General features: G+C 46.0%; 2 protein-coding genes across 4 annotated transcripts in view; both read right to left on the reverse strand.

Moving 5' to 3' along the window:
- Positions 1-5,659: 5,659 nt before the first annotated feature.
- LOC136367552 (ovoinhibitor-like) lies at positions 5,660-16,460 on the reverse strand. Of its 2 annotated transcripts, XM_066329279.1 has the most exons (16): positions 16,334-16,459; positions 15,525-15,544; positions 14,591-14,727; positions 14,355-14,415; positions 13,736-13,869; positions 13,240-13,297; positions 12,139-12,275; positions 11,697-11,757; positions 10,808-10,944; positions 10,264-10,324; positions 8,760-8,893; positions 8,612-8,672; positions 7,177-7,313; positions 6,791-6,851; positions 6,312-6,427; positions 5,660-5,848 (listed from the first exon to the last, which is right to left on the reverse strand). In XM_066329279.1, exons 1-16 carry the CDS (start codon positions 16,386-16,388, stop codon positions 5,803-5,805), a joined length of 1,416 nt encoding a protein of 471 aa, XP_066185376.1. In that variant the 5' UTR covers positions 16,389-16,459; the 3' UTR covers positions 5,660-5,802. The 2 variants fall into 2 exon arrangements, with proteins under 2 accessions (XP_066185376.1, XP_066185377.1); XM_066329280.1 differs by lacking the exons at positions 13,736-13,869; positions 14,355-14,415 and having other exon boundaries at positions 16,334-16,460.
- A 5,814-nt stretch (positions 16,461-22,274) lies between these two features.
- LOC136367547 (serine protease inhibitor Kazal-type 5-like) overlaps positions 22,275-23,449 on the reverse strand; it is a 40,662-nt gene continuing 39,487 nt past the window's right edge. For both annotated transcript variants that reach the window (XM_066329273.1, XM_066329272.1), the window contains 2 exons: positions 22,885-22,937; positions 22,275-22,499 (listed from right to left, as the gene is read on the reverse strand). In XM_066329273.1, the coding sequence (XP_066185370.1) occupies positions 22,932-22,937 (6 nt within the window). In that variant the 3' untranslated portion in view covers positions 22,275-22,499; positions 22,885-22,931. The remainder of the gene's footprint in view (positions 22,500-22,884; positions 22,938-23,449) is intronic.

The raw sequence follows: 23,449 nt of genomic DNA on the forward strand, positions 1-23,449 counted from the left end.
AAAGCAGCAACATGAGAGAGGTGTACTTGGCTAAGAATGAAAGTTCACTGCTCTTCCTGGTGGGAACAGCAGGGAGGAGAGAGTGAGATACAGGATATATCATGGTGCTATAGCTTGAACACTTGGCTGGGAGAGGCTGAACTGGATGGAAAGAATTTCCATAGCTGAAGAACTATTAGCATCATAACCACTGAACACATCTTCATTATTAACATCAAAAGAAAGGGCAACGATTTCATTTATTCTGCAGAGCTGAGCTTTAATGAGACCACTGGCTGATTGTTTGCATCTGGACATGGGTGAAGCACAGTGGGTGCTGACAGAAAGGAACACGATGCCAAATTACAGGATTTTACCATTTTATGGTAACACTGAGGTAGACAGCAGGAATTCTACCCTCTCTGAACTATTGCAGTAGCAAAGGAACCCAGGTGTTTACTCAGTAAGTTATACATGCATGACAACTGCTATGTTATGTGTGGTCATTGGGCCCCTACATACCCTGTTTTGGGCACTGCCCCATTTGCAATCTGACAAAACATTCTTATCTCAGGAGAACTGAATGCACTGATCTCTGCAAGGGTTCTGTGTGCCTCCTTTTCTGGTCTTGAATCGAGTTATTCTGCACTTTCTGCTGCTGTCAGTGGAGGTTGTTTGTGAATGCTTCCATAGCAAAGAAATATTTCTCCTACTTGTCTCATATTTTGCATCATTTTGCCATCCTTCCCTTCCTACTTTGGAATGCAGCCTGTGGAGAACAGCAATATTAGAAAGCTTGTGTTAAATCACTGCCAAATAAAATGTCAACAGAAGGTATATGCATCACTTACGTCCAATCCTGCGCTGCCTGCTCAGCAGCCGGCTGACACTCTTTGGGATGCTGCCACAGACAGCAATGGGAGTTCAGGCTGCTTCTTCTTTTGCCTTCCTCCTTAGTCACTGGGATGACTGCTGCTCCCAAGGCCCTGAGTGCCCCACGATCTCTGAAGAAGAGAAAGTCTGCCATTAGAGACTCGGCATGGCCGTTTTCCCAAAGGGACACAAGTGCTGGGAATGTCCATAAAACTCCCAAATGATGCAAGTGAAGGAGAGTTCATCTGAGTTAACCACCAACAATGAAGTGGGTTTACTGTCTCTGACTATTATAAACCTATCAGTCAACAAACTTCTCCCATCTGAATGTGCTGCATCATTTGAATTTCCACTCCGGATACTTTCTTCAGCTATTTTCTTTTCCCTGCTAAATCTTCGTGATTTACCCCCAAGCACAAACAGCAAGTGGAGAGGGAGAAAAGGAGGATAAATTGGAAAAGCACAGGGAGAGGCCAGGGGCTAGGGAACTGTCACTCAGGAAGCATGTTCTTTCCATCAGAATGACACTTTATAGGCACAGATCCCACATTCACTGGTGTAAGTGGAACCATCTGTGCCATAGATCTGCTCCAGCACTTGGTCAGGGGGCCCTGACTGGCCATCCTCAGCAATGGCCTGGGGCATGGGCTACAGCCCAGCTTTAAAGGGAACAGTGAGAAAGAGCTCAAAGAAATACATCCAAATATTCCTTGTCTTTCACGGGGCTTGAACAAAGTTAACGTTTTACTTCTACGCGTGAAAAATAGGCAGGAAGCAGCACGCTGTGTGAACACTCACTCTTTGCAGTTTCATGTTATGTTTAAAATCATGGGGCCTCACCTCAGCTGGTGAAAATCTGGAAACCCCTCCTGGGCTGTGTGGATGTCTGCCAGCTGGAGACAGGCTCCTTCCACTGCTGCTCTCTGCTTTTTGCCTCTCTACTCGCTGATCCGCAGAGAGCACACAACCAGAGCCCAGGGCATGGCAAAGAATCAAATAAAACTGTATCAAACATTAAATTACAACAAGAGAATGAACATGTCTGAGTGTGAACATATTGATGGATGAAATGGGCACATACCAGGGATATATATTTCTTTTAATACAGAGGTCCAAGGAAATTTTTTCAAGTTCCCAAACTATTTTCTTTGCCAACCGTCAGTTAAATAGGATGGTGCAATTGATACAATGAGTTTGAATAATTATTTCTGGATTTCTTTTTTTTTCTTTTTTTTTTTTTTTGAGGAACATATGGTTATAAAAATGCTTTAAAAATAATTTAAATATTCTTCTGAAATGAATATTTAAAAATCAGTGGGATGAGCCTTGTCACTCTCCAGCATCCCTCAAGAGAGTGACAGAGTGTCTGAGCCCATCCACATGCCTCACTAACAAATGCAGCATATGAAAAAATAGCTAAACCGAGGCAAATTATCAGCAGACATAATTTTGAAAGGCACAGATTTTTAGATAAAGGGTTTGAATGAAGTTTAGGTACAGCCATGCTCAAGGAAAAGTCGTGGGGTTTTTTTTCAAGTTGCAGATGTGTGAGTGCTGATAAAAGGTGAAAAAAAATTCCCAGCTCCATATGAAAAGAGTAAGTATTGTTTTCTACATTCCACTTATCAATCAAAATTTAAATGATTCGCCTCATTCTTCCCCCTCTTTGTGTTGCAAGAAAAATGACTGTAGACTCAGAAAACATTGATAATGCCACGAAGATAAGTCAGACAAACAAGGAAAGAGAGAGGACATTTATATTTTTAAAGCACTGCCTCTGTGATATGTTCTGGTACATTTACAGGTCACAAATCCTGAGGCTGGATCGTCATCAGTGTGAAACACGTCAAAGTTGCTCCAGCCTTGGCAGCTCCATCCCTGCTCCCCAGAGCCCAGGGCTGCGGCTGCCAGGCAGCTCCTGGAGTGGCACCAGCTGCATTTCAGCACTACATTTGAGATGCCTCATGCTGCAGCCACAGCAGGCACTGCAAAGTCATTTTTTTCCTTCACTCCATCCTTGACTGAGGATGTAAGGCCGCTTCTGTTCATGGCAAGAGTGCAAAAATAAGAGTGCATCAAAGCAGGACTAAGTCCGTGCTTGCATCTGATCCTTTCAGTGCCTCTTTCCAAGTTAAAAACCAAGCTTTCCCAGCATGACTCTGGAATGGTTTTTAAGACAAACCTGACTGTTTTGAAGCTGCTCAGGCAGCTCAAGGTGAGTAAGAAGCCCCAGGACTCTGCAGCACCTGAGCAGGGATGGAGCAGGCTGAGCAGCACTAAAGCATCTGTCACCCACACAGAGATGGCTGCTGTCTGCAGTTTGGCAAGCACTGAGCTCCGAAGGTGCTTGGGGACTTGTTGACTGGGGAGGATGGACTAGATGCTGTCCAGTGATCTCTTCCAACTTTAACTCTTTTGTCACCTCTTGCTGTTTCTCACCACAGTAGCATCCATCCATCCATCTCTCCCTCCCTCTGTCTGTGCCCAAGCAGGCACCAGCTCAGTCCACTGTGCCTTGAAACCACCTTTCCATTCTCTTAGTGGCACTCGAAGCCTGGTATTGTTCTACCTCTCTCCTAAGCCACAACATTTCAGCGTTCCTTCTTGAATGTGCTTGTCTTTGCCTGGTCGTTGCCTCCTCATCATAGAATTGTTTAGGTTGGAAAAGACCTTTAAGATCATAAAGTGCAAACATTGCCACTGCCAAGGCCACCACTAAACCATGTCCTGAAGCACCACATCTATACATCTTTTAAATCTCTCTAGGGTCAGTGACTCAACCACTTCCGTGAGCAGCCTCTTCCAGTGCTTGACAACCCTTTCCACGATTTTTTTTTTCCCAACATCTGATCTAAAGCTCCCCTGATGCAACTTGAGGCCATTTCCAATACAAAGCGGAAAGAAATCATCCAAGTAACACACAGTCAGTAAGTAAACGTGGAACAGCTGAAAAACAACTCCAAGGCACAGAAAACCACGCTGTCCCTGAGAAGGCTGCCCTATTTTTATAGTTATATTGCTTCATAAAACACCCCTTGAGCCTGGGGGATATTTAAACTCCAATGTCAGGCTTTTCCCATTTCATGGCCCAGTTTTAGTGATTTATTCCATTATGTACTTCAACATGAAACCTACTGGTGAGTCCTGCATGGAAACCTCTGTCCTCTAACCCCTCTGGCTGCTTCCTTGGATGCCTCTGAGTTAATCTAAACTTCGTGCCTCCTTGAATCCTTGTTTGCCTTTGGTGTCACCAGACAATGTGCTCCACAGAGGAGGCTTTGGCTGTGCCAAGATAATGCCATTGAGTTGGCTCTTGACAGCTTTACTGCAAAGGTTTGCAAACGCCAGCAGTCAGAGCACAGTCCAAGTGAAAGGCTGCCAAAGTCCACAAGAAAAAAAAAAATTATTCAGGTCTTATCCCTGAGGATAACCAAGTAACACTTAAACAAGAGTAAAACAGCATGTTCTGCAGAAACACCTGAGCAGAAAATGGCAAAAAGGTTATATAAACCAAAAGAACGTTTACTTTAGGACACAGACCCAAGAACAGTACAATAAGCCATTGTTAGTTACAAATCATCCTGAAAACGGACACTAATGGCACAGAGGTACTATGGCCTCATTCCCTGGTACAATACCCCCAATACCTCCAAGTCAGGAACATTTGCCTTCAGCCTATTCTTCTAGCCTGACAATTCAAAGAGTGACTTTCCAAACCGATCCAAATAATTGTGTTATTCTGTGGCGAACTACAATGGGACATTGAATCAGGGAGGCACCAACTGTAGTCCAGAAGAATCCCTGAAATATCAGACTTGCAATAGCTTTGGTGACCTCATGCGGAGGCAGTGGCAGTGGCACAGCCAACAGCTGAAGGGCAGCCCCAAGGTCCCCTTGCTTCCCTGCCATCCATACAAACCACCAAAATGACAATTTTATAATAAATTTATAATTATATCACCAGGTCCTGAGCAACTTGGCCTCAAAAATAGGCAAAATTACTATCAGGCAGAATTTCTTTCCTATGACTTGTTATATATTTGAGTAAAACTGGTCACAGGTGAACCTCTGCATCTTTTTCCTTCCTGAATGACTTTAGAAAGCAGCTCAGTGATGCACCCAGGGCTGTCCCCCACCTCACAGAGGATCCCTGCCCCCTAGTCCTGGAGATATTCTGTTGCATTAATAAATTCAGATATTTCATGAGTGGACACTTTTGCTGTCTGTGATCTTGAATGGAGCTTGAGATTCCCCTCCTGTAGATTACATACTTAACTGCACTTGACATTGTGGACAAATTCAGTGGAGGTAGGCTGGGATCCTCTTTCCTGGCAGCAACTGCTGCCCCTGCCATGGGACAGGCTCCACAGGCAGTGGGAATGAGGACAGGGCACCTCTTGCCCAGCCAGCCAATTTCTCTCTCTAGCCCAAGCAAAAAACTGCTCTTCTTGAGAGCAAATCACTACCTGCATCCTTGGCATTTCCCCATGGAGGAGCTGGACCATGCTGTGGAGGTAAATGTCTCCTTGCACTGACTGTAAAGAGGGACTCTGTGGCCAGGTCACACATGGTTTGATAAGATTAACACTGATAGGATGACTCTGAGGAGTAAGGAAAGGACTGAGAGCTCCAAGGGGAGACAGGCCCTCATCAGAGCAGGGATAGCACTTGACGCATGGCCAGAAAATTTTATCCACTTTTGTTGGTAGTGGAGAACACCAATAGGAAAATAGACAACCACCACTCGAAGTACCATGACAAAGAAGAGATGGGGCAAAAGGGAAGAGATGTGGCATTGAGACAGAAGAATGTTGCCAAGTCATTTATTGAACAAATGTTTCAGGAGCTAAGGAAATGAGGCAGACTGAAGGGATGTTACTCGGGAAGGTCAGCCCATGGGAAGTCACATGGAAAGGAGTTTGTCTTCCTGGGCTGAAGTCCAGCACAGAGTTAGCATTCAGCCAAGCTCATGATGTTGAGAGTTGTCCTGCTTTCCCTGGTGAGAAAAGGAGAGAGGAGAATGAGACATGGCTGATGCCCCTTTCCTCATTTCACTGGCCCAAGCATTGGCTTGGCTTAGATTAGACTGGAGATAAAAAACAGTCTCAAACACCCAAATACTCCCTCTCATTATCCTCATCTAAGGAAAGATGAATGGTTTCATTGACTGGGTACAATCCAGTTGGTTTGGTGAAGTAATTTCCACATGCCCTTGTGAGCTTGTGGAACACATTGTGTGCTGCTGAAAATCAATAAAATACTTCTAAAGCTGATAAACATGAGGCCAAGTACAGATCACAGAAATGGCCCCTTCTCATTTTCTCTTACAATGCAAAAAACCTAGAATTGTCCAGTATATGCCACAAGCAGCTAGCCAAAAAGGCATGATGAGACAGGCCTGCATTCACAGCAGGTACAGGAACTGATCATGAAAGGAAAGGTTTCACTCCTATACGTACAGGTAGGCGTTGCAGAAAGCACATCTGTTGCTGTAGGTTTGGCCATCAGAGCCACAGTGGGGCATGTATTCCATGGTGCAAATAGGAGAGACTTCTTTGAAGTCCTTGCAAAGAGCCTGCACACAGAAGGTAGAGATTGAGTCCCTCTGCCTGAGAGCAAATTGTGACACCCCCCAGCAACAGGGATAACACCCCACTGAGAAATGACACTGGCTGTAACATCATCATAACCAGCTCCAAGGGTCCTCCTGACAGCAGATGTGGTCTTGTACAGTTTTCTCACTGCCACATCTCTTCCTGCTTTAGTACAGAGCAGTGGGATGGATGTTGGCTGTTTTATGAGCAGTGTGAAATTCCCAAGGGGTCTCCTCAGGCGTGCACACCACCACCTCCTGATTTATAGCCCAGAGCAGAAGAGTCCCCCCACGAGTGTAACAGACACTGAACTTCACTCTTCATTCCCATCCTTTCCCACTCACTCTTGTAATATCCTCTTCACAGGGTCCGTTCTTTCTCTTGCCAAGGTTGGTGCGATGCTCCCTGGAGGAAGGAGAGATTGTTATTAACCACAACCTTCCCTCTTACAGCCAGAGAGCAACAACAAACCTCACTCCCACGGAGTCACAGACATTTCCAGGCCACCCTGCCCAGCACTAACAAAAACATGCCCTTACAGACCAGACCCTGCCCCCAGCTGGTGCACCTCCTCTGTGGGGTTAAACACCCGTGTCCAACACCAAGCAGGAAAAATGGGGGCAGACAGACAGAATTCCTTCAGCACAAGGTTTCAGAGAGAGCCCTTGCAGACAACCTGGCTCCCACAGAGCCAAGCTGTGAATGGCCCGGGAGGAAGAGGAGCACTCACATGTTGTGGGCACACAGGGTGCACTCGCTGGCGTAGGTGACGCCGTCGGTGCCGCACACGGGGTCGTAGATCATGGAGCAGGCCACCAGCTCCCTGCCATCCTTCAGCGTGGTTCTGTGGAACTGGCTGCAGTTCAGCTGGAAAACAAGGGCAGCAAAGGCTCTGCCACGGGATCTGCTCTGTGCAAGGGAGCCCCAACACATCCCCCCTGCTTACGCCTCTGCCTAAATCTGCCTAAGCCAGACCCTGAAAGGATCTGCCAGATGACAAATCGTGGTTATATATTAACTCGTTCTTCATGGAAAACCAGCAATTTCCTTTCACAGCCTTCCCTGGAGAAGACTGAATCAAGGCTGGAAGGTAGACATTACTCATTGAGCTCTGCATTTATCACCATGCCCCTATACCTTACTGTACCCACCAGGATATTACAAAAGGCAGCTCAGAAATAATCTGTAAATCAAAATGGCACGATTTATGGGCTTTCTGCAAGGGGGCTGGCTGTGACCAAGGTGTTTTTCATGGTCCACAAGAATGGAGGGGAGATGTGCTGACAGATCTTTTGTTGCAATGGGACGATTCCGAGTGTTGAGAGCTGCCAGCAGGACTGACAGCAGTGGAAGCTGATTTACGTCAGCTGAGGAGCTGGCCTTGTGTTTTAGCACTCCCAGTTTCTCCAGTGTGAACTCTTCTTTCCTGATTTATGTATCTCACCCAGCCCGGGCACAGAGCGTACTCAGGAAACAAAGGAATGACATTTCATTGTTTGTTTGTATAGAAATGAAATATCTGACTCGGGATGTTGACTCTTTCAAACACATGCTAATGAGTTGGCTTTGTTCTTCTATTCCCCACTGAGGGTAAATGGTTTAGAACTGGCCAAATATAGTCAATCTGGTATTTTTACACCATTAATGTTGCTATATGTTAGATTACACTGCATTTACCAAAAAAAAAAAAAAAAAAAAAGCCATAGGTGGGTTTGAATCCCGTGATAGCTTAGGTATCAGCATTCAAAACACAGGCAATTTTCTAATCTTTGCAGAACGTCTTTTTGTAAAACACAAACACTGAGAAAACATCGGGTTCTCTGGGCCTCTGCATCCCCTGCCCATATTGCCAAAACATTCTGCTGAGTTCCTGCAGCAGCTATGACAGAGTGCTGTGGGAAAAAGATTCTCTGTGTAAAGCCTTGAATCATTTATCATCTACCTGTCTCATAACTCAGTCCTCACCTGTCCTCTCCTCTTTCCTTCCCTGACTGTGTGCAGAAAGTGCACAGTGTTCCTGCTGATGGGAGAGCGACATTCCCCCACAGAAGGAAGGGCAGCACAAGTGTGACCCCCGTGGAGGCCACACCACCCAAACCACCCAGCATTTGCTCAGCTTGTGCAGTTGGCACCTTGCTCAAACTCTTCCTTCAGGTGTGACTTACCTGGGGAGCTTCTTCTACACACCTTCCGTCGTGCTTCTTGGCAACCTGGGTTCCATATTCGCTGGAAGAGAAGGAGTTAAAAACGGGTTAAACATGCCCGTCAGACAACCCTGTGGGGGTCTCAGGGTGGGTGACCTGCAGGGCTCACATGTTGTGGGCACACAGGGCACAGTCGTTGCTGTAGGTGACCCCGTCGGTGCCGCAGATCTCGCGCAGGATGAAGGGACAAGCCCCGATGGCCTCTCCGGATTTGGCCCCGCTCAGGTACGTGCTGCAGTCAACCTGGGCAGAGAAAACAGCAGTGCTGGCTCAGTGTCCCACCTGCAGCCTGCCCACTCTGGTCCTCTAGATTTTAGAGGTCTTTGTCAGGGGAAAATCAGAGGGTTCCTGAAGTTTAGGCTTGCGTTAGGAATTAATTATGTGATTGTAGCTCGATATTTTCTGCTAGCAGAGGGAACAGCTGGTAAAAGAGATTATTTTCCTAGAGTAGAACATACACAAGTTTTAAATCCAGCATTCATAAAATAAATCATAAAGATTGGAAAAGACCTCTAAAATCATCAGACCCAACCATTGACCCAGAGCCCTCATGTTCACCACCAAACCAAATCCACAAGTGCCACATCCACACGCCCTTTGAACAACTCCAAGGAATAATGACTCCACCAATCCTCTGGTCAGCCTATTCCAATTACTGACAAGACTTTCACTGAAGATTTTTTCCCCTAATTTCTAAACTGAACATCCCCTAACTCAGCCTGAGGAATCTGATCTAAAGCGTTTGACATTGAGTGCAGCTTGACAGAGTCTACTATATCCAAGATTCTGTTTCAGCATTTCCAAGAGCAGCAAGAACTCTTTGCTCAAGCCTCTGTTGCAAAAATATTTTAAATATATAGAATCTAATGGTTTAAATATTTGAGGATCAATAGAGAAACACCTATTGGAAATCAGTCTACATTAGCTAAGCATCATTGACACTTCACTGTCATTTTGCACAGTCTCCCCAGTGCAGTGTCTCTTATTATCCATATTTCCCATGTGGTCCAAGAACAAATTAAAGCAAAGACCACATTTTAACAATGTGCCTTTTCTATAGAAAATATATTGCAGTCCCTCAGGATGCATGAAATTATTTTTGGTGCTTCAGAGCTGCTCTGCATAAGCAGAATAAATGTGTTGAGATATTATCAGGAGATATTGTTGCTGTGCAGGATAATAAAGCTATTTCTGTACTCATACCTGAGAGCAGATTTGTCCTGGCTGACCAGAGTATAAGGATTTTTTTAACCTGCCTGTCTAGTGCAATGGAAATCCTAGCACTGAATAAATACTCAGACATCTAACACAGACTTCTGCCTCCTCTCCTACTGTGCTAAAATGGGCTGCATGGTTCTTGGGCTGCCTCTGATGATTTCTGTGCAGAGATTGGCAGTACTGGGACATTTTGTTTCTGAAGTCCTGGCCTGTCCCCATCCTCTCTTTCCCACCTGTAGTGGCAGCTGTGAGCAGCTGAGGAGAAGCACAGCATCAGCATGAGCCCTGTGCACAACCTTCCACCCATCCCTGGGTGCACTGAGCCCAGCCAGGGTCTTCTTGGAGACCACAGAGGGAGTAGATGGTGCTTATTTTACAGCTAAAAGAACACTTACAGGAGTGCTTTCCTCCTTGCATCTTCCATCGTGGCTTTTCTTGACATCAGTCCCTTGTTGTCTGAAAGGGAGAGGTTAAGGTCAGCACGTTCAGCACCTGAGCCCTGGGACACCCAGGTGCCACAGAAAGCAAACCAAACCCATAACCATTATATATGATAAAGGAGGCACCTGATTGCCTCATAAACCAGCTTCTCCCTGTCATTAGAAAATGTAATTCTAAGTGGTAATAGACCAGCCAGGTCTCCTCATTGTGTGCTGTTTAACAGCTCTATTCACTCTTTTCCCTGCCCAAATACCACAGTCCCATCCACTCTTTCCCCTGCCCAAATACCATAGCCCTCAGAGAGTGCTCAGGGTGAGAGCTGGCTCTCCCACACTCCCCCAAAGAGCAAAAAGAGCATCAGGGAACAAAATCCAGGTGACAAGGGCTTCAGGGGAGGTTGAAAGAGGAACACAGATAAGTTAACACCAAAATAAAAGCCACCTGGAGCACTAACCCTGGCTTGCCACTCCAAAAGAGAGTCCTGTGTACAATACTTACACGTTGTGGGCACAGATGCTGCAGTCGTTGTCATAAGTGAACCCGTCTGTGCCACACACTGGGTGCAGGATCCTGGGGCACCGGACCAGGTCTTTGCCACCCTTCACCTTTCTGGCTGGGAATTTACTGCAGTCAAGCTACAAAAAAAAGCAGCAGCAGCAAACCTGAGGAAGACTTTCTTCTCAATAAAAAAAAACCAATTCCATCATAACTTCCTGCCATGTCTCTAATGCTGGGATGCTGAGACAACAGCACAGCTACAGCTCTGTTCTTACTAAACCAGGCTGAGTGAGCTCTGCCTGAACCCCCTCTCACACAGGAGGAACTGCACAGCACTACACAGTGGGTGAGGTGCCAAATCTCTGGCTTAAGCACCTTGGTCAGTCCCAACTACAAGATATGTCAGAAAAGAAAGAAAAAAAAATACAAAACATGGCCCCTTTTTAATTGTGCAGTGAAAGAACTTGGACTTTGCATTTGAAGGGTATCATCCAAGATCAAAGCCCAAACTGAACAACTTTCACATTTGTCTGCTAGCATGTCCTACACAGCAGCTGATACGTTCCAGTCAAAACTTCAGATGTGCTCCACATTTCAGAATCTGTCCCCACCCCAAAGGCTGCTGTAGGTGTGAATTCATCATAAGATCTCTGTGCACAGCTCTCATCCAGCCCATCTTCCAGAGCTGTTGGGCAAGGGGAGCCCAGAGAACACCTGCCTCAGGACAGGGGAGGCTTGTAGGCATCCTCAACACAAGGAGCTGATGAGACTTAATAGATGAGTGGAGAAAGCCAGGCCTCAGGCCAGCTGACTCTCAGAGCAGATGTCACCTCAGGGAACTCTTCAGTTGATGCAGCTAAGAGGAGTAAGCCTTGTATTGAATACTTACCTCAGCAGTCTTCTCTCTGCATTGTCCACTGTGCCTTTTGCCAACATGAGTCCTTTTTTCCCTGGAAGAAGGAAACAATAAAATAAATGTTTAACCTCTTGGTCAAAGTCATGTGCAAAATGACGCAAACCATGGCTTCAGACTCTTTAAGAAGTGTCCACAATTGCTACTTTACTCATTACCAAGCTCATCCCATCTTCTCATAACATGCAATTTAAAGAAATATTCTGAATTGTTCCCTCCTCTGCCCAGCCCACATCCAAGGAGATGCCTCATGACTCTAGATGAGCACACAGAAGGCACCAGAAAAATAAAAACCAAGATAATACCAAAGCCCTCCCATTTTTAAGAGACTTGAAAAATAGGCAGGAGCAGAAATGCAGCAGGAGAGTTCTCAGCACTGCTGGGCACTGAGGAGGAGCACTCTGGGCATGGCACTCACATGTTGTGGGCACAGATCTCACACTCGTTGCTGTACGTGGTGCCATCTGTGCCACAAACTGGATTCAGGTCTCTGGCACAGGCTACAAAGGTTTTTCCATCTTTGGTGGTTTGTGTCCGGTACCTGCTGCAGTCAACCTGGCAAAATAAGGATAAATTGCTCTGGAGAAGCCCTTGCTATGGCAGAAAAATTGATTCAAAAGCTTTTTGTTCAAAAGTTTCTGTAACAGGACAAAGCCCTGTTACCCTGAAGCTAAATTTCCAATCAGAAATTATATTTCTGAATATTATCCCAGTTCTCCAGGAGTCAAGAAAAAGGACTATCTTAGAGAAGAGATCCTTCAGGCGCAAGAAGATGTACAAAATTTTCAGCCTCGTCTCATTAGAAAAACAAATCTTGAATTTGGCAAGAAACATTTTTCAACAACTGTAAATCAGAATAATACTGTTTTGGTTTGTGTTGGTTTCCTCCACACTTTTCCAGCTCTGTGATTACTTCAGATTCCCTCTAGTTCAGTACAGGACTTGAAAGGACAGGAAGGAATGGTTATCTATCTGTTGGAGAATGGACTCCCTACCTCCCAGAATTTTAGCACTGAAATACAGAAGCTTCTCCTTCTGAGGCATCAAGCTGCTGGCCTCAGACAAAGATACAATAAACTGTGCTCTATAAATATTTATGGTTAGTGCTCTTACGAGTCTCACTACATCTGTGAATACAACCAGGATGGGAGATTTGAATCCCTGCTGCTGAGGGTGGAGACACTTGTGGGCTCCAGAGAGAAAACTCCCAACCTGCACAACATGTTGGCAAGAGGAATCTTCTGCCCCTCCACCTTCTCCTGGGGACACAAGTCAGCTCCTCATCCCCTATCCATCTCCTTCCCCTTTCCTCAGTTTGATGTGGTAAGCATGGGGTGACCTCTCTGGAGCAGGGAGGATGCCAAATTCACCCCCACCATGCAGAAAAGCAAATAATGGACTGGGACCCTTGTACACTTCATTCTATGGACCTCTTGCAGCTTCCTAGCAAAATATGTGAGGTCCTCAGGATTTTATTAGCAGCCCTAAGGGGTGGATTTTTGACTTCTATTGCACTTACAGCAACAGATTCCTTGCAGGGCCCTTCATGTATTTTGGTAACGTTGGTGTCATGTTCTCTGAAAGAAAGAAAAACTTCACTTAGGGAGCATTGAGAATAATTTCCCCCATGACACTGCAGGCACTGGAACAACAAACCAGGGTCCTCACCCTCCCCACGGGACATTACAATTGCCTGGATTCTCTGAATGTGCCCTACACATGGCAGCTTATAGCGCTCTCATCTCCCATGGGAATTAAGTGTTAGGAGTAATTAGATGTTACAAGCAACACTTTGATCTGCTCATGTCTCTGCTGTGGTTCTTTTTGTCATTCCCTTCATGAGCAGAGACAAAAAAAATGGGGGAAAAAACCTCAAGTTGGCATAATAATCACAAGAAGCCAGCAGCAAGGAGACATACAGAGACACCTGCCTTGAAACTGGTGTTTTACACAAGTGTTTCTGAGAGCCTCGAGTTTCTGATTATCCAGAAGGACATTCCATGCACAAGACTTACGCATTGTAGGCACAGATCCCACAGTCATTGTCATAAGTGAAGCTGTCTGAGCCACAGACTGGTTTCATTATCCTTGGGCATGCTACAATGACGTGATCATCTACTACAGCTCGACGGTAATTACTGCAATCAACCTGTGAAAATAGCAGGAATAGAGAAAAAAAACAACCCACTTTTTAAATATAAAGATATAACACTCTTACATAGTCTTCTCCCTCTCCCTCGGCCTTTGGGGACAAATCCAGCATCAAACAAACTTCACTATCAGAAGTAGAAGCCAGAAATTCTGTGGGAATTCTCTCCCAGTGGAAAAAAAAAAAAAAAAAGGATATTAGGAAGACTGTGATTTGTGTTTCGAGAGGTTCTTCATAGGATCCTGCTGGAGGTATCCAGGTGGTGAGATCCAACCTTCAGCCAATGTATTATTTTTATTTTATTCCCAATTAGACAGGTTTGAAGTAGAAAATAACATAGTGTATCAGATAACCTTTAAAAATCCTCTCAGCCTTGGTTATCACCAGATTTTATTTTTTATTTTGGGCTGTGCAGACCAGCTGTGCACATTCCATCCCACTCCTGCATGGTGTCTGAGTTGTCCCCATCACAGACTTTATCTTACCACGATAGGCTTGGGGTCACATTCTCCATCGTGCTCCTTCTCCACGCTGGCACCGTTTTCCCTGGAAGAAAGGGAAGAAAGCAGACCTGAGTCAAGGATCACGGAATAGCATCACCTCAAGGCTTGGTGGTGCTGTCACCCAGCTGCAAAGGCACATGCTCCTCATCCCTGGGGGACAAAGCTGCCACCCCTGCCTGGAGCCCCGAGGGCTGTGTGGGGTTCCCAGCAAGACTCACGCGTTGTAGAGGCAGATCCCACAGTCGTTGCTGTACGTGTTGCCATCAGTGCCACACACTGGTTTCAAGTCCCTTGGGCAAGCTACCCAGGACCTCCCATCCTTGGTGATGCCACCGGAGTACTGGCTGCAATCAAGCTGTGGAAGCAGCCCAGAATCAGCCCTGATTTTGGCTCCCTCAGGGAATGAAACCCCCAGCATCCTCCCACCACCGCCACCGCGCCTGCAGCCGCTGCTGGGAGGCAAATCAGAGGCGTTATTGGGAATCTGCTCAGGCAGCCAGGAGGAGGGAATCTTCCCCACAGAAGTTTCTGATTATGCACTCCTGCCAGGCTGCAGGGAGGCAGGAGGGCTGTGGGTGAGACAGTGCCTAATGAAGGCAGGGGTAATTGGGAGCCCCTCGGCTCCGCAGCGGATCCTTCCAGATCGTGCTGCACTCCCGAGAGTTCCGAGAGGCTCGTAGCTGCGTGGGAGGAACCTGCAGACAAATCCACAGCTCAGGCCCTGCTGGTTTTCTCTCTGTGGTATAGGTATAGAAAATTATGCAAGGGATTCTTTGCGCCTTGCTGTATGGAAGCAATTATCAGAGTCACGGCGTTTGATGTTTCCGAGCGTGTCATCCTAAGACAGTTTTCCTCACGAGGAGGCAAGCTACTGCCTTTGGCTGGGAGTAACTAAATTATGTCTAAGAGTTAATATAATAAGAGTGTACAATTACTTCTTGTTTTTTCATTTTATTTAATGAACCAAAAATATTGCAAAAAATGGGGAGCTTTTACTTTCTCGTGAAATTGGGAATGTCGTTCAACCATGCACTGGCAAATATTATTTTAGCAGCAAAGATTTCATTAGATTTAACCCATTGGGTAGCTACGTACTTTTTTCTACTTTACCAGAAGCCTGAATAGAACATGGTAAATAGATCTGTAACTCACCTGAACTCCAAAGGCAGTACCTGAAAGAAAAAAAAATGGAGACAGAAAAAAATCCCCAAGTTATTAACATGCAGAGAACACATACGTAAATATTTTCATGAAATGAGTTAATTCAGTGATTAGTCAACAGTAATTTATTTTCCTTAGGAAAATGTGGAGTTTTACATTATTCCAGTAAATGGCCATTGGATGTATTAAAAGTTACTAAATAAAGGTTCATTGCATTTCTAAGGAGAGATAAACCTTTTGAAAGCACATATATTTATCCACCCCTAAAATGTTACAAGTGATACAGCTACTTTCAATTCTATACTCTTGGATTTTAACCTCTTTTAGAAGACTTTTACGTTTGACTTTTAAAAGTTTGGACATGCATGTTTGAGATAATTATCGCCACTGGCATTGTCCATTTCCAAATACATCATTCTCAGGTACCAGAAGTAGCACAGCAAACTCCCAGAGGAATACTAGAGGCTAAAGTTTGCATTTATATTGCTCACATGGGTAATAATGCCATTTTTTTAGAGTTTTATTTTGCCTTAATACACAGGACTGCCACGTGAGAGCCCCTACCCTGCACTAGAACTGCTCCTCCAAACCAAGACGACAACAGCTGAATGATGCTTCTTGAAATCTCAATCTTCGAGGTTTAGAAACCTAATTTCTTTGCTGTGCTCTGTCAGGAAGGCTAGTTCTTCATGGAGCAAGGTTCTCCTCCATGTTGCAAGACCCAAAGGCTTTTACTGAAATGAGACCTCAACTCTTGACTCAGCCAGATCGATCTTTGCAGCACCCCAGTGAATACTCACCCAAGCAGCAGCAAAGGGCAAGAGCTGCCCTCACCAAAACTCCTGTCACCTTCATGGCAGCCAGGGACACCCCTGCAGTGCAGCCTGCCTCCTCTCTGTGCGGGAGAGGAAGATTGCAGGGAGGAGCAGGAATATATAGCACCCCACGCTATCGAGTGGTCCCACCTCATTAGGTAACGCTCCCAGCCTGTCATCACCATCCAGAGCCAAAAACGTGTTTACCCAGCTCTGGATAGCTGGCTAATGATTGATACTAGTGTGTGGGCCAAGAAGGGGATTTTGTGTGGCTTGGGGTGAGTGAGGACAGTGCCAGGACCCCTCTCCTCCTGCACACTCTGCCCAGCCCCGGGCTGCCCCTCATCAGAGGCTCACATCTCCCCTGTGCCTACCTAAATGCAATTAGGACTTTCTCCTCATCTGTAATTTTCAACTGAGCTGCCAACTGATAGCCAAACCCCCAGTTATTTAACTGCCCCCTCAGAGCATGATTTTGTACTCTTCACTGCTGTATTTCAGCCCAGTTTGAGCCCAGAAGGTCACCCTGTGCTCTGCAGGAGGAATCCTGCTCTTCTCCTGCTTAAAAAACTCAGCAGTGCTCTGCTGTACTTGCCAACTTTTCCTATAATACAGCAAGGAGCAAAAAAATACTAAGTTTGGTCATAAAAATTCATCTTTTCTGGCTGTTCACTGATAACTCTCATGGGCACCTTCTGCTCATTTGCTACCACCTCCCTTATGGCCAGTCCCTGACCCACCTCACTGAGCCTAAGTGACACCATCCCCCAGGGCAGCAGGCCAAATGCCTTTAATGTCTGCACAGACTAGATGTACTGTACTTCCTTTACCTAGGAAGTCAGCCAACTTTACAAAGATTGGTATTAGCCCACGCACGGTTTGCTTCCTGAAAACTCACTGTGTACGTTATCTCTTTACGCTTTATATCTTTAGTTTTCTCCAAATATCTCCTTAAGGTTTGCCCACTATTCAGGTAATGGAACTTAGATTGGCCCTGAGCATTTTTTTGTCCTTTATGTAAGGAAAGTTTTGGCAATTCCTTGGATTAATCTCAATTGTAGGCTTCTCAGTTGGGATCCTAAATTCTCCAAATCTCACATTAACTTTTCATTTTTCAAATTCTGTATTTGGTAATCAAAATCCTTGCTTGCAGATCTATTTTTTGACATAATTTAAACAGAGCGAGCTTGTGTTGAATCATCAGAGTTTTATTTTCTAAGAGAAGGACATTTCCAACATCTTTCTCACTTGAAAAGCAAATCCACAACAACACAATTTTAGGAATTACCTAGTGGAAAAATATTTGCTTTTATATCCAGGAGCTCTGCTAATATTAGTACTTTGCAGTGTGCATCTGCAAAACTAAAGCCTCTCCAAATACCAACGTTTTCTCCTACATTAGGGACATGAGGGATCATGTCCCTGTTCATATTCCTCATTTTCATTCCTTCCCCTCGATGTTCTGCCCTGTGTTTCCTGACCTTTCCCTTATCTCAGTTCCACCAAATGTCCAGGACTCCAGACCTTTGGATCGATGCAGACCTTGTCTACAAGGACCCCTTCCCATCCCGATTACAATATCCATCTCCCAGGGCTTATTCCAGCCAAGGCCAGGATCCATTAATGCTTCCTGGCAGTAGAAAATGATTCCTGACAACTTAATTGCCAGGCTCTGTAAAAGCTGTCATGGTCAAGCAAATTCCTGCCAATGTCCACAGCGATGACACCTGAACCCTATCGGAAAGGAGATATTATTTGCAAACCAAATCTGCAGTTAAAGTGGATTGACTCAGCACGTTCTGTCAAGAGCAAAGTAATTCTCTTCCAACCAAGCTATTAAATGTGGGGGGTAGTTTGCAATGGGAGACAGAGTAAAGGGACAGAAGATCAAACACCTGTCAAGGATCCAGAGAAGGAGCTGAGATGTAGAAAACACTGCAGCTACAGCAGGTGTCTGCTGTCCCCTGTGTCAGCTGAGGCACACAGAGCTCAGCTTTGCACTCCTGCCCTGTGCATGAGAAAGATCCATGCTGGGACCCTACCAGCGAGCTGCCTGCTTCACAGAGTAGCTCAGCAAAGCTTTTTCCACCAGGAACTTGTCCCTCAGGACAGAGCCTTTCAGGAGCAGAGAGGCAGCTGCAGCACATTCCACCCACGTTGGACAGGGAGACCTTTGGTTATGTTTACACCCTTCTGCTTGTGCAACTCCCACTTGCAATGATGTTGTGTTGACATCTACCTGTTTATTTTCCTTCGCTGCAAATCCCACCTGGCTGAGCAGCCCCGGACATGAGCACTCCACCCCTTTCTTCTGCTGCCTCTCCAGGTTACCTCTGATCCCAGCTGTGAATCATCTGTCTCCATCTCTGCAGAACCTCACTGGCACGGGCCAAGAAAGGAAATAACCCCTTTGAGGCAAGAAGGCAACAAAGCCAACTCATTTGTTTTGTCAGAAATATATGTAGAAATTGTCCATGCTTCCCAACCTCAAACCACAGGGGTGGTTGTTACTACACCCAGCGCTGAGCTGTTGCTTTTGGGACCTTCTACATCAAGGGTCTGGATTTCTAATTTTCAAGCAGTTGCATCTTGTTTTTAGTGAACAACTTGAGTGGAGTTACTCACCCTTCATGCAGAGGAAAGCATTGTAAGTTTTTGTGTTGCAGTTCCAGAGGAAGAAATAGGCAGCAGGAGAAATCTTGCAGCAGAATAGAGCAGGGAGATCCCAAGGAAATTGCCTGGAGAAGAGCTCCCTGTAGTAGGGAGAGCCTTGCAGGGGAAGACAGATGTTCTAACAGCTGCCAAACAGAAGCCCTAAAGAGAGGAAAGAGAGAGTCCCATTCATGAGTCCCCAAGGTAAAAGCAGATGGGCCATGGAGCAGAAATTGTGATAATCAAGACAAATAACACTGAAATCCCCAGGTACCCATAGCAGAAGTTGTGTGGTGGGACTGAGCATCACAGGGAGGCAGTGAGAGCCAGAAAAGAGAGCTCTGCAGCAGAGCCAGAGAAGCTTCCCTGCACAAACAGCATCAAGCTCTCCATGTCACAATTCACCAAGTTCTTAAAGGAACAAATGTCCCTAACTGCAAGATTTCCAGCACTGTCTGCTGTGGCAGCCTGCAAAAGGTGCCCTGGGCAGAGCACAACATGGAGCCATGCCAGGGCTGTCCCTCAGTGTGTCTGGAGCTGCTGGGCAAAGCTCCCCGGCTCCAAATGGACAGAGGACTGAAAAACACCACAGGGAGTTCAAAGTCTCCTGCGGCATCTGCCAGAGTCAACAGTCCTCAGTCTCGACCAAGAGCAGCACTTGTATGTCCTGAGGAGTTGCACGATTTCCTGGCACTTTCTATGAAAAAAAGAAGGAAAAAGTACTAAGACACTGAAGGTCCCTGCAGAGGGCATTTTAGCTCAAAACCCAGCGGCATTGAGAGGCTGGAGACCAAAGTGTCAGTTCATAATGCCAGTTCTGCAAAACCTCAGGAACTGCTGTGAATCACATGGGGTCTGTGGTTATTGGCAAGCAACACCCTTAATAAAGAGTAATTTACAGCAAACCAAAGAGTCCCCAGAGCGCTGGTACCTTTCCAGTTTTCATAGAGGATTGCCTTGGCCTCGTTACCATTTTAAAGGGGAACACAAAGGGCAACCACAAGCAAACACAAAACAAAAAGTGGTAAATCTCCAGCACCTCACGAGCCTTTGCCTCCTTCTCCCCAGGAGTATCAACGGGTGGCATCCCTCTGGGGCTCTGCTGTGCCACTAGGGACGTTCCTCACCAGCCAGACCTCGGAACAACCTGCAAAAGGGAGTTGAAAAAGCAAGAGCAGGATGGAGCCAGCCCTGCTGCTAACAGCAGCACAGGCAGCTTTAGCAAAGTCCCTGTCCTGTGCCTCCTCAGCAGATGGGCTTGGAATCTGATTAATGATCCCTTATCACCAGCTGCGATTTTTGTGGATGGTAATTTCTGCTGGCAGCAGGAGAAATTTAGAAGGTGCTCAAATACTGACAGAAGAGGCTACTGGGGCAGTCTTCATCAGTTTATTGCTTTTCAAGCACAGTTAATGAAGGTTTTAGGGGTCATTATTTGAAAACTTAAATACCTGAAATCACTACAAATCATAGTAGCTTTGAAGTGCACTGATTTTCATTTGCAGGAATTTATTTTAAGCCACAAATTGTGCACTGCTTTTATAAAATCATGTAGATGTCCCCGCACATGGTGTTAGCTGGAATCAGTGAGCAGACATCATCAGAGAACATTTTTACTGTCTGACATTCATCACTCTCAGGTTGCATAAATAACATTCAAGGATGTACTTGTTTCATCTCTGCTCGAAGACAAAATCTGCATCCCCCAAAACAGCAAACCAGCCCCAAACTGATGACTCTCACCCTACATGACTCTGCTTGGTGAAGGGATTTTCCATGTAGAAAAAGGCAGTCATGATTCGTTTCTAAATCATAGTGTTTGCTCATGTTAAAAATAAGCACACAAACTATTAACAACCACTTATGGCAGAGTCTGCTGATAATAAAGTCAATTTTTATTATTATCAGCTGCAATAAAACATGATGCATGCGTAAGCATTTTGACAGTTTAAAATCAATTCTCATTAACTGCAGTAGAAATGGAGGATTTGATAACTTAATTAAAAGAATTCTACGTCTTTGGTGGGAGTGAAATTAATTGGTATTAGGTAAAATCCTGTCAAAACCTGAAAGTCACTTCAACCTTATCTGCAAGAGAAAAGTGTTTACAGATAAGGTCACAGCTAAAATGGACTCAAACACTGCAAATGTTCATTCAAGGTCTTCTGGAAATGTCCTGCAATAAAGTTTATACAAATAAAGAACCTATTTGCTTTAAGTAACTGCTATAGAAGAGAGTACAGGAAGTACGTGCAAACCACCAGCAGATTTCCATTAACTCACCATCAGTGAGTTCTGTTCTGCAAACCCCACCCCAGCTCCAGATCCACTGACCCCAAAAGAACAGGGAAACCCTTGGCTCAGAGATCTGGCTCCATGTGAACACAGTTTCAAAATGTAAAGGAATTAGAATAACCTGTAGGTCAGTTACATCTCAAAACAACACTTCTCCTTAAAAAGCTTAAACCATTCCATACCATGGAACTCGTCACTTCTCCATCTGCCCCAGCACCAGAGCCCCAAAGGAAGGATCCTTCTGTCCATGCAGGAGATGGTTCCTGAGACAGGCACTGACCTAAGCCTGCAGGGAAGTTCAGGCCAAGGCAGAGAGTGACCCAGGAGCAGATGGTCCACAGGCCACCACAATGGCTGAGCTTCCTGCTCTGCCTTGAGGGTGCATTCAGTGCTTCTGCCCTCTCACAGCAAGAAACACTGGCCAAATTCACACCTCCAGATCCCAGAGACCTTTCTGGGCTCAGCGCATCTCCTAACATCACCACTCAACGTGTATCGACTTCCCAGCATTGCTCCAAACTGTGGTCTGGATTTTCCAGCACACCACATGAGAAGCCTGGAAGAGGACACCTAGTGCATCCTCTAAACTGCCAGCCCAAGACACAGGGTGCTTTAAAACCAATTTTTCTCTGTAGGCTTCCAAATTTTTCTCTGTAGGTAAACCAAACAAATCTCCAACAACCCTCTGAGGTAGGTAAGTATCATTTAATGTTAATTTTACAGGCCAGAGAAAAGGGCTGATAGGGCAGTGAAGTGATTGACCCAAGACCACATAATGAGCCAGAAAGAACCTGACCCCTGACCCCTCCTCACAAAACCCCAGACCATACTCTTCCTCCTTGAGTCCAACATCTTCACCAGGTATTTACAGCAGCTGGTGCACCTCAGGGTGCTCATTGCCTGAGGAGCACGTGGTGCAAAGCCAGAGTGGGGACTCGTGTGTCCCTGCCCTGAGGAGGCTGAGTGAAGAGAAGTGACATGAAGCTGAGGAGTTATCTTTATTGGAGAAGCACGGTAAGACACAGCGAGGCAGCAGGGACTGGGGCACACCTGGGAAGGCACCACTGAGTCCCCACAGCCCTTTGCCCTCCACCTGAGCAAGGACAGGCCCCGTGTGCTGCAGAGGGGGATGAAGGCAGCTCTGGCAGTCCTGGGGGCTCGGCAGCTCCCCTGATGCTCGACATCGACGCTTCCTTTGCTTGATCTGCAGAGACAAAGGGCAGACAGTTCATTACTGTAGTCCCAGAAGGCAAAGGACAGAAAAGGACCACAAGGAAGCCTTAAAGCTGTGATGCTCCCACGCTCTGCACGGGCTCTAGGCCATTCCTGCCTCCCTCTGATGGGGGACTGCTCTGCCAGCATCCTCCCTGCTCTGCAGGAGCAGCTTGGCTGTAAAAACAGAGCCAAGGGAAAGGAGTGGGCAGAGACCACTATTTTATGTCCCCACAGGCTCAACTCCATCATCATAAGGCTGCAGTGAGAGAAGAAAAGTCTGCAGAACCCTCTGTGCTGGCCCTGCACCTTGTGTGGACAAGGTTGGACACAACCTCCAAAGGACAGGTTGGCCAAGCAGGGCTCAGCCTCCATACCTTCGGTCACAGCTGATCCTTGGTGTTTGCTGGCAGTCTGAACTCCATTACTCCTGGAAAGGAAGAGCAAAAAAAAATAAGCCCATCCTCAAGCTGGACCACTTCTGTGTGACACTGGTATCGGTGTGACAGCCCCTCAGGCCAGCTCAGTGCCACATGAGACAAGTGCAGCAGAGCCTGGCACAAGGGCAGGCAGGTTGGGCCACTGCCAGCTGAGGAAAACAAGACTTATTTCAGCCTCAAGCTAGGTGCTTTCCACACCTATTTTCTAATCTGGGAAAGGTCCTGCTTTTCTTCTTTCCCTCCTTTCACTACCTTTAAAAGCAGCGTGGCAAAACAGAGAGCATTGTGAGGGAACTGGGACTTGCCCATTGCAAACCTGGGAGTTATCTGTTTGTTGAGAAACAGGTTTAAAAAGAAAAGGAGAAACTGGATAACCCCTTTTTTCCCCCCTGATCTATTGACCAGCGTGGGCTGGCTGGTGACTACAGCCCAGGTAATTAGTGTGAAAAACCTTTGAACAAGTAAAAGGAACTCCAAGATACGCAGCATTAAAAGGCAAATG

Source organism: Sylvia atricapilla, chromosome 14 (assembly GCF_009819655.1).
Source record: "Sylvia atricapilla isolate bSylAtr1 chromosome 14, bSylAtr1.pri, whole genome shotgun sequence".
NCBI lineage: Eukaryota > Metazoa > Chordata > Aves > Passeriformes > Sylviidae > Sylvia > Sylvia atricapilla.